Source organism: Eucalyptus grandis, chromosome 6 (assembly GCF_016545825.1).
Source record: "Eucalyptus grandis isolate ANBG69807.140 chromosome 6, ASM1654582v1, whole genome shotgun sequence".
Classification (NCBI taxonomy): Eukaryota; Viridiplantae; Streptophyta; class Magnoliopsida; order Myrtales; family Myrtaceae; genus Eucalyptus; species Eucalyptus grandis.
The window spans coordinates 2,734,298-2,751,461 of record NC_052617.1 but is presented as its reverse complement, the minus strand read 5'-3'; the positions used below and the strand labels follow the sequence as shown (position 1 = coordinate 2,751,461).

Here is a 17,164-nt window from a genome sequence, read left to right as displayed (position 1 = left end):
AGCAAGTCTAGAGGAAGATGATGAACAGTAAATGTTCCATCATTTTGTACTTTCTTTTGCTTTTTGCCCCCACTCTCCTACTGCACGTCTACTCTCTAGTCTCTCTCGCTGCTGCAGACCGGTCAATTCCCCTCTTCACTTTTTCTTTTTCTCTTTGTTCCTTCGACGAAGAGAACCCCCCTCAGCTCCGAAACCTCGCCCTCTTTTTGTATAGGAAAGACTCGAAGTTGTTGAAGATTTCCATATTCACTCAACTTTCTTCAACCAAAAATGGCTCCAAAATGACCCGACGTTGCATTTTTGAATTCAATTTTTTTTTTTCAAAATTTCCCTCTATAATAAAAAATTATCTTTTATTTCTAAAAATGAATTTAAATTAAATGTCAACAAGAATCTTCCAATACACATACTTTCATGAATTTAGACCATTAAAAACGGCAGTTCTTTCTAAGGATATTGCAAATCAAATGATTAATTTTTTTTTTAATGGTTGACAAAATTCAAACTGATTTCACATATATGATTTATATTTTAAATAATCTTATTTCTCTTTTCTATTTTGCGTAAAGGGTTGTTTTTTCTTTGTCATTATTGCATGATCACAATGAATGCATTGATGGACCGTATAGGGTTGTTTTTTCTAGGGTGGAGTCCTTTTCATCCAAAGTGTAATGAATCGGGCTCACATCCCCGAGAGTCATGTGTGACAGGACAATGCATTTTTTTTTTCTTCAATGGTAGCTGCTTTTAGATTGTTGTAGATTTCGAAGGAGAAAGAAGCAGAAAGGACAAAATTAGAGCAATTATAGGGCGCAATACACGTGGAAATGTCAATTACACGAAATCTTTTGTCGTTTGTGTGGAAAATTAGACACTGCAAACCCTATAAAACCATGTCATCCCTCTCCCCACTATATCTCTCTTCCTCCTCGCCGCGCCCCCACCCCCCCCCCCTCCGTAGCATCTTCATGGAAGACGTGGGGATGCACCTAATCTCAGCATCGGCCTTCCTTTTCCTTCTCTTCTTGTTCAAATTGCAGAGAAGCAACAAGAGGAATTCCCCACCGAGCCCGCCTTCACTCCCTATCATCGGCCACCTCCTCCTTATTAATGAGCCAGTTCACCGGACCCTTCAGTCTCTCTCTAACCGCTATGGCCCGGTCCTCTCCCTCTCCTTTGGCTCCCGCTCCGTGGTTGTCATATCCTCCCCATCCGCGGCCGAGGAGTGCTTTACCAGGAATGACATTGTCCTCGCCAACCGCCCCTGCCTGCTCTGTGCCAAGATTATGTTCTATGGTGGCACGACCATCGGCTTTGCCCCTTACGGCCCCCAGTGGCGCAACCTCCGCCGCCTCACAGCACTCAAAATCCTTTCCCCCCACGGCCTTGCCTGCTCCCTCACTGGCCGGCTGGAGGAAGTAAGGCTCCTCGTGAAGAGCCTTTATGAGGTGGCCACGGCGGCGGCAGGGGGTGGCGGTTTCACGAGGGTGGAGATGAGGTCGAGGCTGGAGGAGATGTCCTTCAACATCATCATGAGGATGATCTCTGGGAAGCGCTGTTTTGGGGCTACCGTCGATGCAGGTGACACCGAGGTGGCCAGGCGGTTAGTGGAGTTGATAAAGGAGACATTCGAGCTGAGCGGGATGGACCCGGTTGATTTCTTGCCGGTGCTGAGGAGGGTAGTGGACTTCAAGGGGAGAGAACGGAGGATGGTGGACGTGGCTAAGAGGTCCGATGTGATCTTGCAGGGCATGATAGATGAGCTCCGGTCAAGAAGGAAGAGAAGCGACAGCGGCTGAGAGGTGGAGAGCAAGACGATGATCGATTCCATGCTGCTGGAGGGCTACTCGGACGACGTCATCAAAGGCCAAATCTTGGTATGTGCATAACACATGTTCTGTTCACTTGACTTACGCATGTACAGTGAGATGGTTCTTCACAATTTATGTTTCTGAGTTTGACTGAAGTCTTTCGGCCCTCACCAACAAAAGAAAATAGGAATAACAAGTCATTTGTTGCAGTATCGCCTTGCGAGCTTAGAGTGGTAAGAACACGTGGGTTTGTTTGGAAAGAAGGGCAACGAGAGGCGAAGGGAGCAAATAGACAAAAATTTGACTCGCCTCCCAAAAAAAAAAAAAAAAATCATCATTTATAACCCTTAGGTTTGAATGATGGTTTAGCATCTTCTAATACATGTACCTTCATGAAGTTAGAACGTTAAAAGCGCCGCCTCCTTTTAGCATTTTACAAATTTGACGACTAATTTATTTCTTTTCTATACCTGACAGAATGCATAGCTAGTTTCACATCAATGATTTAATTTATTCCGTAAAAGGTCTTGTTTTTCTTTTCTATTTTGAGTATAGGATTTCTTAATCATTATTGCATGATCCTAATGTATGTGACCCCGATACATATGTACCATTGAATTATATGGTCTCATGTGGAATCCTTTTCATCCACTGGTTCAATGAATTGGGCTTCTATCCGAGAGACTTATATGCACCAAGGTTTTGCATTTTTCTTTCTTCAATAGTGGCTGCTATCTAGTTTGTCATTTATTACAAAGTAGAAAGAAGAGAAAGGACAAAACGAAAGAGCTTTTATAGGGCGCAATATGCGTGGAATTGTCAATTACAAAATTTGTTGGATCTTCTATCCTGTGCGCAGAAAATGACTGAGCTCAAATTCTATTTTTCTTTCTTGAACTTACGCATGTTTTCCGAATCCGATCGATTCGAGCTAAGTACCCGTCGAACCATGCCGAAGTCTGTCGTCAAAAAATCTGTCACCATTGACAAGCCACCGTAGAACATCACTTCTACATCTACATGATGCATTAAACAAATAAAGTTTGCACTTATACATGAACAAGACCATAAGAGTGACCAATTACCCTTTCCTTTGCATTTTCCTCTTTACGTCTGAATTTGATTGTTCTTTAGTTTGGAAAACAAGTTTGATCTATTTTTGAAACTATTGAGCATACTTTGTTACTTAAACACAATTTGTGACAGTCAATGCTAAGTGCGGGCATGGACACATCCGTGGTGACAATGGAATGGGCCATGTCTCTCCTACTCAACCATCCAGACGTCATGAAAAAAGCTCAAGTAGAACTAGACGACATTGTTGGCCGAGACCGTCTAGCTAATGAAGCAGACATCCACAAGCTACCTTGCCTTCAAAACATCATCAATGAGGTGCTTCGATTGTTTCCGCCGGCACCACTCCTAGTGCCTCATGAGTCTGCTGAGGATTGCATGATCGGCGGGTTCAATGTTCCTCGAGGCACCATGATCCTAGTAAATGCATGGGCAATTCAGAGAGATCCAAAAGTGTGGGATGATCCCACAAGTTTTATACCAAAGAGGTATGAGGGACTAGAAGATGATCATGCATACCAATTGTTGCCGTTTGGGATGGGGAGGAGGAGTTGTCCTGGTGCTGGCCTTGCCAATAGAATGGTGAGTTTGGCTCTAGCAGCGCTTATTCAATGCTTCGAGTGGGAACCAATCGGCGAAGAACCGGTGGACTTGTCCGAAGGGACGGGAATCACAATGCCGAAGAGAGAGCCACTGGAGGCTTTGTGCAAAGTGCGTGGATGCATGATTGCTAATGTTCTCACACAGCTTTGAGAAGGTCATTCTCCAGTGAACTTATTTGGTGATGTTAAACCTCCGCAATACTTATGAACTAATATGCAATAATAAAGTAAATTGGTATGAGTGAAATGAGGTGGAAATGAATGGAGCGAAAAAGACCTCAAAGTGAGAGTGGAATGGAATAAGAATTCCAGTTCTTATGTCTAGTGATAATGTATTGATGAAATGCCCATTCATATGGACTTTCATTAGGCCTTTGAAAGGTATCAGAACACTATGGACTATTTTTATTGTAAGATGATATGTATGTTCGAAGAAAAGACCTGCGATTAACTACGGTTGCTACGTGATTATCTCCTCGGTGTCCTCTGGATTTTGAGTTTGATTGGCATCTCCTCTAGACATGATAAGAGTCCCTAGGAATTCCAATGTCATGGGGTTAGAGGTTAATGTGTGATGACAAAGATTTGGTAGTTGCAGACAAAACACGTTGGTTAGAGAGAGAGAGAGAGTGAGAGCAACGTTAGGCAGCGATGACGACCATAGTGGTCGATGACGACAGGTGGCGGCTACTAGTGGTGGTGGATGGTGGCTCTACATGGGACCGGGAATGGGTGATCTTTTGTGCGTTTGCGTTGTTAACGTCTCGCCATATTTACTTGAAGTGAGTTGCCCATACCTGATATTTCGAGTCCGACTATTACAGTCGGTATATATCCTGCTCCTTGGTGGAGTAAAGCTTTTCTTGAAAGCATCTCCTACGGCTCTGTCTTTCCCAGCTTGCTGTAACCCTGCTCTCGCTTTTACCCGGCAGATTAGTCTCAATGATCACTTTACGAAATTCTTGAAGCTTTCTTGGTCTTCCACTGAGAACTTGTCTCTTTCTGGAGAGAGCTCTTTAAACTTGGCATGGTTGGTTGGGTACTTTCCAAAAATGAAGGTCCCCACGCGTCGTGGCTTGTCGGTTCGGGGTTCTTTTTCTCTGCTTCCACTGGTGCTAGCCGTGAAGATACGGAAAATTTGATGCCCCTTATTCTTCCGGAACTAGTCATCTTTAAGTCGATCGATACAGACCTCTTGAAATCTTCTATTTGCCCACTTGCTTCTCTTTGATTTGTTATTTGACCGGTTGTATGCCCTGCGGGGATGGAGCGACAGATGGCAGAGTAAATAGATGTCTTGTTGCCCTAAGTGTAAAATAGTAGTAATAAGTATAGAGACTTTAAGCTTTTTTCTCTTCCTCATAAAGATAGATATCCTAGGGCTCACCCTTGGACAGGCGATGAAAACTATGGAGAAATATTTTAATCCTTACCAACTTCATCTTTTGGCCACGGTATCGACGGTGCCGAGTGGAAGGGCCATTGCTCAATGCATTTTGATCCTTGGTTCATTTCGCCATTTTACCTAATGAACACAATGGTCCGAACTCAGTCATCAAACCCTCGACTTAGTATAGTAATGCATGCAGTTGAGGTGTCCTATCTATTAACCTTATCGAATAAACTTCTCATTTATGTATTTTTTTTGGAGGGGATATAACTGGTCGGGGAAACATATTTCAATTGGTAGAGGGGTGCCAGTAGATGTGCCTCGGGAAAGGATTTTTTTTTTTTTTCCTTTTTTCCAATTGAACAACCTTCCTCTCCATTGTATTGCAAAATTGGAAGCCAGCCTTGGGTCACTGACCTCAACGTCCGGTCCATCAACGATTTCCTTAGTATCCCGAAACAAACAAACAGCTTTGTAGATGACCAAAAGGCAGGATGATTCTACGAATGCCTCAATTACTATCTATTTGCAATTGTCTTCGTTTTGAATCTGCGCCCAGGCTTATTAAAAGTATCTAAGGTGCAACTTCAGAACCTTGTAAAAGTATTTGACTTTTGAAGCCTGTGTTGAAGCCAATTCAATCCATTTGGCAAATTTTGACAAATTAACACTGACATGGAAGCCGACCGTTTTACGTGACGTGACCGGCATTGACATGAATAATTTTAATTTTTTTTCAAATTATTTATCTAGGTTCATATTATTTTCACCCTTATATTGACTCCTAACATCTCATATTATATTAAATTGACTATATTATCCCTTGCGGCTCCTGCTCTTAATTTAATATTATTTCTTACCCTTTTTTCAATTTTAATAAAAGAAAAACTTACCCACATCATCTTCCAACAACTTTTTTTTACCCTAACCAATTCTTTCACACCCGTAACATTTCAATGTTTTGTTCATCTGTTGTTGATCTTTGCTTGGCGCGTCTGATGGCTTCACTGTCCGTGGGGCCGTAGCTTGCTGTGCTGTTTTTGCTTTTGCCTTTTTTTAGGCTATTCTGCTTTGTTTGCTTTGGCCGCTTTGTTTTGCGGTCTTCTTTGTTTTTTCGGCTCCCTTCCACTCATTCTGAGGTGTTGTCACTTTGAGTATAAGTTTTTAGTGCCGAACTCTCTTGTATAGTTTGGTTTAAAGCTCAATATGTTCTTACCTTTTCCAAAAAAAAAAAAAAAAGTTTCGTTCATCTTTGTCTTCTTTAGAACGTGCTTTCCATTATTATAACTTGAGCAGGCACTAATCATATATTATAGTAAAGAAGTGTTAATTTTATGTGCAAATTATTTACTTTTTTTTTTTTTTTTTGTAGATTATCCTCAATAGCAAATTTTTTGACTTTCACTTTTGGTACAAAATTTATGAGAATTCATTCAAAGATTGAATATTGTGGATGTTGTATATATTATATGTAATTTACTCAAAGATTATGCTCTTACTTGTACTTAAATTACTTTTTGAATGATTGTTTCCTAATATAAAAAGAGAAATATAACAATCATTAACAAATTAATTATTTTTTTTTTGCCATAAACAAAATAATTAGGTATTCTCCATAAAATAAACTATTTTTTAAAAAGAGGTGCACCAATTTTGTTCCAAATTGAGAAAGAAAAGGAAAAAAACCAAAAAATGAAGAAATGAAGGCAAGTGTTAGTCTTAAATCAAGAGTGGCCCTTATTTATTATCAATAAACATTATTTGAGATGGGCATGGGTAGTTTGTCCCTAGTAAAATGAAACAAATGAAAAAAAAAAAAAAAAAAAGATAGGTAAGAAATAATATTAAGTCTAAAGTGGGGCCTGTAAGAGTTAATATAGTCGATTCAATGTAAAAATAGGTGTCAGGAGCTAATAAGGGGTGAAAATAGGCGGGCATTTATTTATTTATTATTTTCCTCTTTCTTTCCTTTATTTTTCTTCCCTTCATCTTCTTTTAACTGTTCACTGAAACTCGAGAATTGGCCAGACACAAGAGCTAGCAAGATTGGCCTCATTGATTGTGAGTGAGGGTGACCCTCACCTGCTCCTAGTGAGGTTCGAGCTCACCAAGGAGGTGAAGCTCGAGGGCTTGGTAGGAAAAAAAAAGGAAAAGAAAGAAAGAGAAAGAAAAAAAGAAAAAAATTAATAAAAAGAAAAAAATATATGCACACTAGTGTTGATTGCCTTATGTGACACTATTGGTGTCTATATTAGCGATTTTTAGTTAAAATTGACTGAATTGATTCAATTGACATAACCTGAAAATATTTAGAATTTAATTTACACAATTGAAAGGTTTATAGTTGAATTGTTTAAAGTGTAATAAAATTAGGATTTTTTTGCATAATTTTCTACCTGTGGCTGTTGGTCTCATGATCAGGTCCATTCTCAATTATTTAGCCTCAAGTTTGATTTGATCATTATACGATCTCCTGGATAAATGACATAGGGTTGCGTCTAGTCTAATTACGGTTTTCTATTTGGACATGGAATCAAATAGCTATGTATAGCTGGATAACATCAAAAAAAAAAAAAAAGTCCATCGTTTTATTTCGACGAGATAGAAACCTGTTTTTCAAATGTGATAACATGCATTACTTTAGACTAGGAAGTTTTGCTACAATATTGTCTGGGACTGGGGTTGGGTGGGATTTTCCATCGGAATTCGTCAATTTATTAGGATTTTGCAGGCCCCACATGCCGAAGAGCGGGCTTTGGCGCCCGGCCGTACACCTTCAACATGGACGACGGGTTACGACATCGAACTCGAATAGGACAACGTGTCCATGACTTCATAAGTCAATTTCAAGAGATGTTATGATATTTTCGAGCTTGATTACGATGGCACGTTCACGTGATTGTACGGTTACAATCGGGAAGCGATAAGAAGTGTCCCGACTCCCGGGCCGGGGTGCCTCCGAAATTGGTGTCTCCTTGTCGGTGAGGACGACGCACAACCATTTCCATTTGGTTTCTTCCACAATCAGGGGCCACAGGGTAAAGAAGAGCCTCATCATCTTCGACCGTAACGTACTATTTGGGTTTTTTCGTATGATGAGTGGCCAACGTTCAATCTTCACCTTTCGAAAGGAGTGCAAAATATCGGGACCCGTTCGTATCCATTCATTCCTCGACGGGGATGCTCAATTGACGTGTGAACTCATCCTTCGGACACCCTGAGGTCGATAGCTGGGTCGACGTCATTCTAGTTAAAGTCATTCATGGCGAGCAACCTTGGCACTGATTCACGAAGTTTGGCTGAAATCGTATCAACTATATAAGGTTAAAAAAAGAGGAAAGAGTTAATTGTAGTCGACGTCTTAGGTGGGCGCAATTCCCAACGGAGTTACATGAAAGTTGTAGTCATACGACTATTGTAGTCAAATCAATTAGTTAATGAACAATTATACGATCAAATATGTAGCCAAAATTTGATTTTAATGAGTGGGCACAATTATTAGTTGACGCGGCGGTATTGGAATCTATCGATCAACTTGTAAACTCAACTTAAACCCCATTAATTAATTCAACTCAATCCTTATGTTTATAAGCAAAAAGGTCAATTTTGCTACGGTTTGATTCGACAGGTTCAAATTTGAACATGTTGATTACATATTAGTTGTCGATTCAATGGAGTATTTATCAATTTCATGGTTATCAATTAACCATCAAGATATCGATACACAAGTTCAAAATCGATTTCAAAATTGATAATCACCCACCTAGCAACTGGAATTGTTTTGATTGATATGTATTGGTGTTGGTTGATCTTCCAAGATGTTTATTGGGCTGTCTAGGCTGGTGAACGAATTTAGAGTCCAACTTTAGTTACTTTACATTTAATCAAATGTATTTCGTCCTAGTTTTATAAGTCTTAAGTGTGTTCTAGGTTTCAAGAGTTCAAGTTCAAGTTCCTATATGTCTTAAATGCAGTTTCTAGTTCTTGGGTCTTCATGGAGATTTCTAGTTCCTATGTCCTTATTAGTTTGGTAGTTCCCATGTTTTTAATGCTTAGTCTATTTCCTATGTATTAGTTCCTCTATAAAAAGATGCAAATTCTCAATTGTAGGAGAATAGACGATTTGATGATTATTTGATAATTTCTCCATTTGAGTGAATTTATGTTTAATTCTTTATATAACATCATTGGTGTTGAATTAAATAGTTCTTTATCCCTAGCCAGTGGAATAATCCTTACCGTATTGGTGGTGAGTTGCCATTATTCTGATTATTTATCCTCAAGTGGTGGCTTGTGCGTTTATGCTTTGAAAATGAACCTTCTTTATCCGCAGAAAATCCTTATTTCTATAATCACTCGACCTACGCACACATCATTGGTAGAGGCCAACCATCCATGAACCATAAAAGGAGCGCATCTTGAGAGGAAGGATGCATTGAAAGAACAAGATTTACTTCCGTCAAAGCACTTTACTCATAATTTATTTCAAGTCATTTCGTAGGAGTTTATTGTCGATCATTTTAGTTGTTTATTTCATCTTGTCTATTAAACACTTGCTCTCGTTCTTCCCGAAAGATTTGTGTTACTCTCAATGAATTTATTTTATTAGTTTTAGAATCCAATCATCAAGCTCTTTTCCCTTTTTTAGTACACAGTCATTCATCAATTGGACGTACAAGGATTATGATATTTGATAAGGATGTCGATCAATTGAAATGTGAAAAACCTTACTATCAAGTTGACAATCTAAAGGGAGTGATTGGTATTGTTAGAATGTATTTACATTGACTTATTGCAGTTATAAGTCACGAATGCAGAGATAACAAATAATATAGGCAACATAAAGTTTTGTATCCCGATTTCAATGAATAATTTTGATATGCGTTACTCTAGATTGAGAAATGGTATGGAGGGTGAAAAATTAGACCCAAGATAACTTACAAAACCTGTTACATCTCTCTCTCTCTCTCTCTCTCTCTCTCTCTCTCTCTCTCTCTCTCTCTTCGCTTCCATCACATGTTCATGAAGACGCGTGGGTGTACATTCTCTCAGCATCCTCCTTCCTCTTCATTCTATTCCTGTTCAAATTGCAGGGAAGCAACAAGAGAAATCTCCCACCAAACCCACCTTCACTCCCCATTATCATCTGCCTGTTAGACATAAAATCATATGTGAAAAAAACAGGATCAATGTAAAATAAACCTTCAACCATGGTTCAAATTTGCGTTCATTGGAAATTCATGGAAATTCGATGAAATTATAGGTACACTTTATTAACTCAATTCCCTCATGTACTGATGGTGTATTCCAAATGAAAGGGTTTGGGTTAGACTTTGTGATTTCCCTTACGAAATGAACATTTGTCATTGTATAAAATGTCTCTTATCAAGGCGTTTACCAAATGGACGGTAGTCACGAAGATATACGAAGTGTGGAAAAATCACATGTAGAATAATTGCTACTTAAAAGGGAAGACATGGATCCCAAAAATGTGGGATCACATTATATAGATGACATTCTCCCACTTGATCCCAATATTCTCATCATACAGGTTATCCAACCAAATTAATTAAGACCTTGTGCCTAAAGAAAAGAAACAAAACACATGGATCATGGCTAGGGATGAGCATGGTCCGGGTTGGTTCGGGCCACCCCCTAACCCTAGGACCAACCCGTACAGTGTCGGTCCTCAATTTTTAGGACCGATGACCGACCCTATTGAGCTTGGGACCAAGGACCGAACCGACCCAATGGGTTCGGTCCGGTTCCAGAGTCAACCCGGGACCGATTGATAATTTTTTTCATCTTATTTTTTATACTCCCTAAAAAAGCAAACCTACAAATTCAAATTACACATCCATCGACAATGCGGCATTGTGCAACTAAACTATAAATATCAATACATATTTAGCAAATTTAAGATGACACAATAATAGAAATTTCGTACTTGCTAACCGCTCATCGAGATATGGGACAAGATGGAAAGTTCTTGTAATCGTCTATCTTTAATATTCATAACACCATATGCAAAAGCGTTTTCTTGCATTTGATTATGTAGAGTCCACTCAACCAAAAAATGAGCTTCACACCACTTGACTAGCAAATAACCGTAGCAACTGCAATATTACTTTACTCTTCAAAAGCTTCTACCATTTGATACAAATTGAAAAGCAAAGTGCAGCTGAAATTCATTAGTAAAATACAATTAAACCATAAAAAAAGTTCAAAATACTTAATATAAACCATGAATATATATAACTTCACATCTTGTTAATTCACTTGAACTTCTAAACACCTGAAAACAAAACAAACGACACTTAATTAATACTCAACAAAAGTTTTAAATTGAAATTACTATTAGTGCTATTGATAGAACATCTCAATATAATATAATATAACAGACATTTTACTTAGGTTTGAATATATAAAAGAATTATAAATAATATAATATAATATAATATACATGGTTGATCCAAGGTTGGACTAACCCAAAACTCTTAGGACCGAAGACCAACCCGTACAGTGTTGGTCTTGGAATTTTAGGACCAAGGACCGACCCAATCCCTATGGGAACCGGACCAGGATCGGCAGGGTTGGGCCGGTCTAAGGTTGACCCTAGATCGTTGCTCACCCCCAACATGTCGTCTAAGAACGAATAATATTTTACATATATCATAATGCATCTTATTTCTTCAATATCAATTTATATGTGACAATACATCTTAATGAATAAACCCTATGTTTATTCCAGAACCAAGCAAAAATGTTATTATAATAAATAGTAGCATGTGTACACTAAAAATTGAGGATCAACATTGCAATAGAAATCGTCCATATGATGACAAATCACATGATGGGACCTATTCCCATACTAGTTTCATGATCCTTATACTTTATTGGTGGCATACCTTTAGTTAAAGGATCAATTATCATCAATTCAGTGCTAACGTGTTTTATAACCACTTTATTCTCCTTAATACGTTCCCTTATAATTAAATACTTGATGTCGATATGCTTACTTCAATTGCCTCTTTTGGCATTTTTAGTCATAAAAACTATAACTGAATTAATATATTCTTAATGGCCTCAAAATACAATCAATAATTCTAAGCTCAAAAATGAAACTCTTTAACCATACGCCATACGAGGTAGCCTCAAAATAAGAAATGAACTCGGCCTTCATAGTGGAAGAGCAATCAAAATCTACTTTGCACTCCTCCATGACATGGCTTCATCAGCTAACATAAAAACATATCCTTATGTTGATTTTCGAAAATCAATACAACCTGCGAAGTCCACGTCTAAATAACCAACTATTTTCAGGTTATTATTCCATCTATACATAAGCATGTAGCCTTTAGTACCTTAAAAGTATCTCATCACTTTCTTTGTAGCTTTCCAGTAGTCAATACTTGGATCACTTTCATATTTTCCTAACATTCCCACAACAAAAGCAATGTTAGGTTGAATGCAAACTTAAGCATGCATAAAGCTTTTGACGGTAGAATGTTATTTGTTTGTTCCATTTCTAGATTATTCTTCGGACACTAGTTCAAATTGAGCCCGTCACCCTTCACAATAGGTACTATACTTGGTGAACAATTTATTATCCAAAATCCCTTTAAGATCTCACTAATATAGGTTTCTTGAGATAATCCTAAAATTTTTAGAGATTTATCTCTCTAGATCTTAATGCCAATGACATAAGATGCCACACCCATGTCCTTCATGTCAAAACTTTTAGAAAGAAATTGTTTCACATCATGTAGCAACCCATTTTCATTAGTTGCAAGTAGAATATCATCCACATATAGCACAACGAAACAAATTTTGCTTCCACTGATTTTCTAGTATATATATTGATCCATGACATTCTCTACAAAATCGAATGAAGAAATAATCATAAAACCTTAAGTACCATTGATAGGGCACTTGTTTCAAGCTATATATAGATCTCTTAAGCTTGCATACCAATTGCTCACCTTTACTAGAGGAAAATCATTCCGGTTATTTCATGTAAACCTCATCCTCTAATCATCCATTAAGGAACGCCATTTTAATATCCATATGATGTAATTTCATATCAAAATTTGGCAACAAATGCCAAAATAATATGAAAAGAATCTTTTTTAAATGCAAAAAAATAAATGTCTCCATATAATCGAGGGATAAGTGCTGCGGAAATCTTAAAACTAGTCACAAAAATGCATTTTTTTTTTGTAAGGAAATTTTTTTTTTGGTAAGGAGTTACGAAAATGCATTTGAGTCTTAAAACTTGCAAAAAGTGCAAATAAATCTTAAAACTTGTCAAAATGTTTCATTTGAGTCCTAAAATCGACGCCGTTAGCCTTTTCCATTAAAAATACGACGTGGCATTTAAATTTAAATTTTTATTTTTCACGTGGCTTTTTTAAATATTTTTTATTCATTTAAAAAATTAGATTTAAAAACTAAAAAATTAGATTTATTCATTTTATCTTATTTTCAAAAAAAAAAAAAAAAAGTGAAAATTTATTTAAAAAAGAAAACAGTTCAAAAAAAAAAAAAAGGCAGCCTCGCCGGGAGGGGCCGACGATGGTTGCTTGGCCACAGGAATGGCTGGCCAGCCCTCGCCGGCCCTAGGTGAGGGGGCGACCTCGCCGAGCTTGGGCGAGGGTGCCCAGATCTGGGCATGCCGGCCCTTGCGGGGGGCCGGTGGTCGTCGCTCATCCTAGGTGAGGCGTCGCCCCACCTTGGGCAACGCCTTGTTGGCCCTCACTCGAGGTCGGTGAGCCTCGCCGGCCTCGAGTGAGGGCCGGCAGTCGTCACTCGGCTTGGGCGAGTCGTTGCTAGCCCTCGCGGGTTGGAGATGCCTCGCCTAGGCCGGGCGACGGTCGCCGGCCCCCGGCGTGGGCTGGCGTGCCCGGATCTAGGCACCCTCGCTCGAGCTTGGTGAGGGTCATCGGCCCTCACCCAAGGTCGGCGAGGTCATTGGCCCTCCGGCAAGGCTGCCTTTTTTTTTTTTTTTGAATTGTTTTATTTTTAAATAAATTTTCACCTTTCTTTTTTTTTTTTTGTTGAAAATAAGATAAAATGAATAAATCTAATTTTTAGTTTTTAAATCTATTTTTTTAAATGAATAAAAATCATTAAAAAAATCCACGTAAAAAATAAAATTTAATTTTAAATGCCACATCAGCATTTTTAACGAAAAGGCTAACGACGTCGATTTTAAGACTTAAATGAAACATTTTGACAATTTTTAGGACTTATTTGCACTTTTTGCAAGTTTTATAACTCAAATGCATTTTCATGACTAGTTTTAGGACTTCCGCGGCACTTATCCCTATAATCGATTATTTCCTTTTGAGTGAATTATTTGGCAACGAATCTAGTTTTGTATCTTTTAATGTTGCCCAATGAATCCTTAATTTTGAAGGCTCATTTAAAACCAATGGCCTTTGCACCATTAAGCAACTCAACTAAATCCCATATTTTGTTAAATGTCATAGAACTCATCTCTTATTTTATGGCATTGTACCACAAATTGGATCATCACCATTCATGGTTTGTGAAAACATTTCAAGATCATTCTCAACTCGTAGTCAGATTCTTGTAAATACACAATATAATTACTAAGAATTGTTGATTTCCCTATCTAGTAGATCTTCTTAATATTACATCAACATTCTCTTAAGAAGCATGTTGATCAACTGGTTATTCAACAGATTCTAACAATTGCTTAATAACTAGATCTACTAGATCAATATCAACATGTTATGGAATATCAGTAGGTTGTTCAGTATCCAGTTGAACTAAATGGGCGTAATGAAGAACAACCAACCTTGTACTTTGAGATGAAAAACTGAGTGTTTGAATGATCATTCTTAGAAACAAAGTGTTTTGATTGATCACTCCCACTAATCAAGTCATTTCAAGAAATTTAGCATTTCTTGATTCCACAATCCTAGTAGTGTGATATGGACAATAAAACCTGTTTCTTGCAAACTCGATTTTCAACTTTTAAACAACTTAAAAGGTGTCTTTGGGATAACCTTGGTTGGAACTCGGTTTAATATTTACAGTGTCGTCCCAAGTCCTTCAGTCCACAAGGACTTAGGAAGATTGGAGCTATTAAGCATACTCCACACCATATCCACTAAAGTTTGGTTTCTTCTTTTTACTATACCATTTTGGGCTGGAGAATCAAGCATAATATATTGGGCAACTATCATATGCTCTTGCATGTGGGGTTTGCTCGCTGGCTGGAGAATCAGGTATAATATATTGGGCAACTATCCTTCCTCCAAATGTGAAGGGTTCAAAACCCAGTGGAGACATTTGGTGTCTTAAGTGTAGCGCCAGGGTGATGGGTCTCATGTGGAATCCTTTTCATCAGTCGGGCTGTTAGACTAGGCTCTTATTCAATGACATATATGCACCTAAGATCATGCATGTTTCTTTCATCAATAGTGGCCGCCATTTAGATTGTTATAGATTGCAAAGTAGAAAGAAGAGAAATGACAAAATGAAAGAACATTTATAGGATGCAATACGCATAGAAATGTCAATCACACAAGTTGTTGAATCTTTTGTCGTGTGTGCCATAATTGATCTAGGTAAAATTCTATTTTTCATTTCACATGTTTTCCAACTCCAATCGATTTGAGCTGAGTACCCATCGAACCATACTAAAGTATATCGTCTAAATAAAATGTCATCATTGACAATCCACCATAGAAAATCTTATACATCTATATGATGTAGATAAATGTTGCACTTTTACATGAACAAGACCATAAGAGCAGCCAATTATTGATACTAACTTAAACTGAACCTTTTCCTTTGCATTTTCCTCTTTACATCTAAACCTAATTGTTCTTTAGTTTGGAAAACAAGTTTCATCTATTTTTGAAACAACTGAGCATACATAGTTACTTAAACACAATTCGCGACAGTCAATGCAGTGTGGCCACAAACACATCCATGGTGACAATAGATGGGCCATGTCCCTCCTACTCAACCATCCTGACATCATGAAAAAAGCTCAAGTAGAACTAGACAACGTTGTTGGTTGAGATTGTCTAGTTGATGAAGCCAACATCCACAAGATACCTTGCCTTCATAACATTATTGACAAGGCACTTTGGTTGTTTCTACCGGCACCACTCCTAATACCTCGCAAATCCTTTGAGGACTGCATAATCAACAAATTTGACATGCCTCGGGGCACCATGATCCTAGTAAATGCATGGGCAATTCAAAGAGACCCAAAAGTGTGGGACAATCCATTGTTGCCGTTTGCGATTGGGAGGGGATCATGCATATCTATTGTTGTCGTTTGGGATGGGAGGAGGAGTTGTCCTAGTGCTATCCTCACCAATAGAGTGGTGAGTTTGGCAATAATGGCACTTCTTCAACACTTTGAGTGGGAATGATTTGGCAATGAGCTCAAGGACTTGTTGGAAGGGACAAGACTGACCATGCCCAAAAGATAGTGTCGCGACCTATCCCACCGAGGAGGGAATAGGTCTAAGGGTATTACCTAAAAGGCGAGCCTAGGGCCTGATTAGACACGGGTTCTTTCAAACCCATATCTTGCGCAACATTGAGTGATCAAATTGAGGATATAAAATTTTTATAAAAGAGTTGACATTAGCTCATTGGAGTTGGCTAAAAACCAAGTGAAGTATGTGAGTATTTCTAACTTTGACGCAATCAGGGAATCTAGGGTTGGGGTCTTAATCTTATTCATTTAAAAAAAAAAGATTTTTTTCTTTTTTATCAAGTAGTGTTGATTAATTTTATATCTATCAACTAACATGCGAGAGGACTATCAGGTGCACAATCATTAATGTAACAATCAACAATCAAGGAAAGTATTAAATAAATTGCAAGGCAAAGGAGGCATTCAGCACTAATAAATAAAAAAGATACCATTATTAACTAAGCCAAGGTAAACGGCAACTAGTATATTGAAAGCACGTAGTAGATTAATAACTAGTCTTAGAAAAAGAAAACAATGAAACCCTATCACAAAGCTCTAAGAGTTTGTTTAATTTTGAGTGCAATTTTTTATCAAAAGATTTTCACATTCTTTATACTAAACTAGTTCTAAACCAAAATTAACATGAAAAATCTTATGAAACTAGTCAAAATCTAATTTCTAAAGATTTTCTTTTTTTTATCTTTTTCCAAAGATTTCTGATTTTTGAAATTTTGTTAAACTGAAAAAAAATAAAAAGGAGCTCAGGCTGGGTCAAAGGATCCGGCCCGAATAGGCTTTTTCAACAAAGCAAGCCCAAATT

The 17,164-nt window shown here is 38.0% G+C and overlaps 2 protein-coding genes across 2 annotated transcripts; both read left to right on the top strand.

The window, feature by feature from the left end:
* Positions 1 to 959: 959 nt before the first annotated feature.
* On the top strand, positions 960 to 1,822 carry LOC120285941 (isoflavone 3'-hydroxylase-like). Its single transcript, XM_039315286.1, has one exon. The coding sequence runs from the start codon at positions 969 to 971 to the stop codon at positions 1,797 to 1,799; it is 831 nt and encodes a 276-aa protein (XP_039171220.1). The 5' UTR covers positions 960 to 968; the 3' UTR covers positions 1,800 to 1,822.
* LOC104451127 (cytochrome P450 81Q32-like) lies at positions 1,044 to 3,938 on the top strand. Its single transcript, XM_039315287.1, has 2 exons — positions 1,044 to 1,877; positions 3,018 to 3,938. Exons 1-2 carry the CDS (start codon positions 1,818 to 1,820, stop codon positions 3,636 to 3,638), a joined length of 681 nt encoding a protein of 226 aa, XP_039171221.1. The 5' UTR covers positions 1,044 to 1,817; the 3' UTR covers positions 3,639 to 3,938.
* The last annotated feature ends 13,226 nt before the right edge of the window (positions 3,939 to 17,164 follow it).

Coding starts and splice junctions, on each gene's coding strand:
- LOC104451127 (XM_039315287.1), top strand. CDS start 1,818: ATGATCGATTCCATGCTGCTGGAGGGCTACTCGGACGACGTCATCAAA. Junction 1,878..3,017: donor TCATCAAAGGCCAAATCTTG/GTATGTGCATAA, acceptor AATTTGTGACAG/TCAATGCTAAGTGCGGGCAT.
- LOC120285941 (XM_039315286.1), top strand. CDS start 969: ATGGAAGACGTGGGGATGCACCTAATCTCAGCATCGGCCTTCCTTTTC.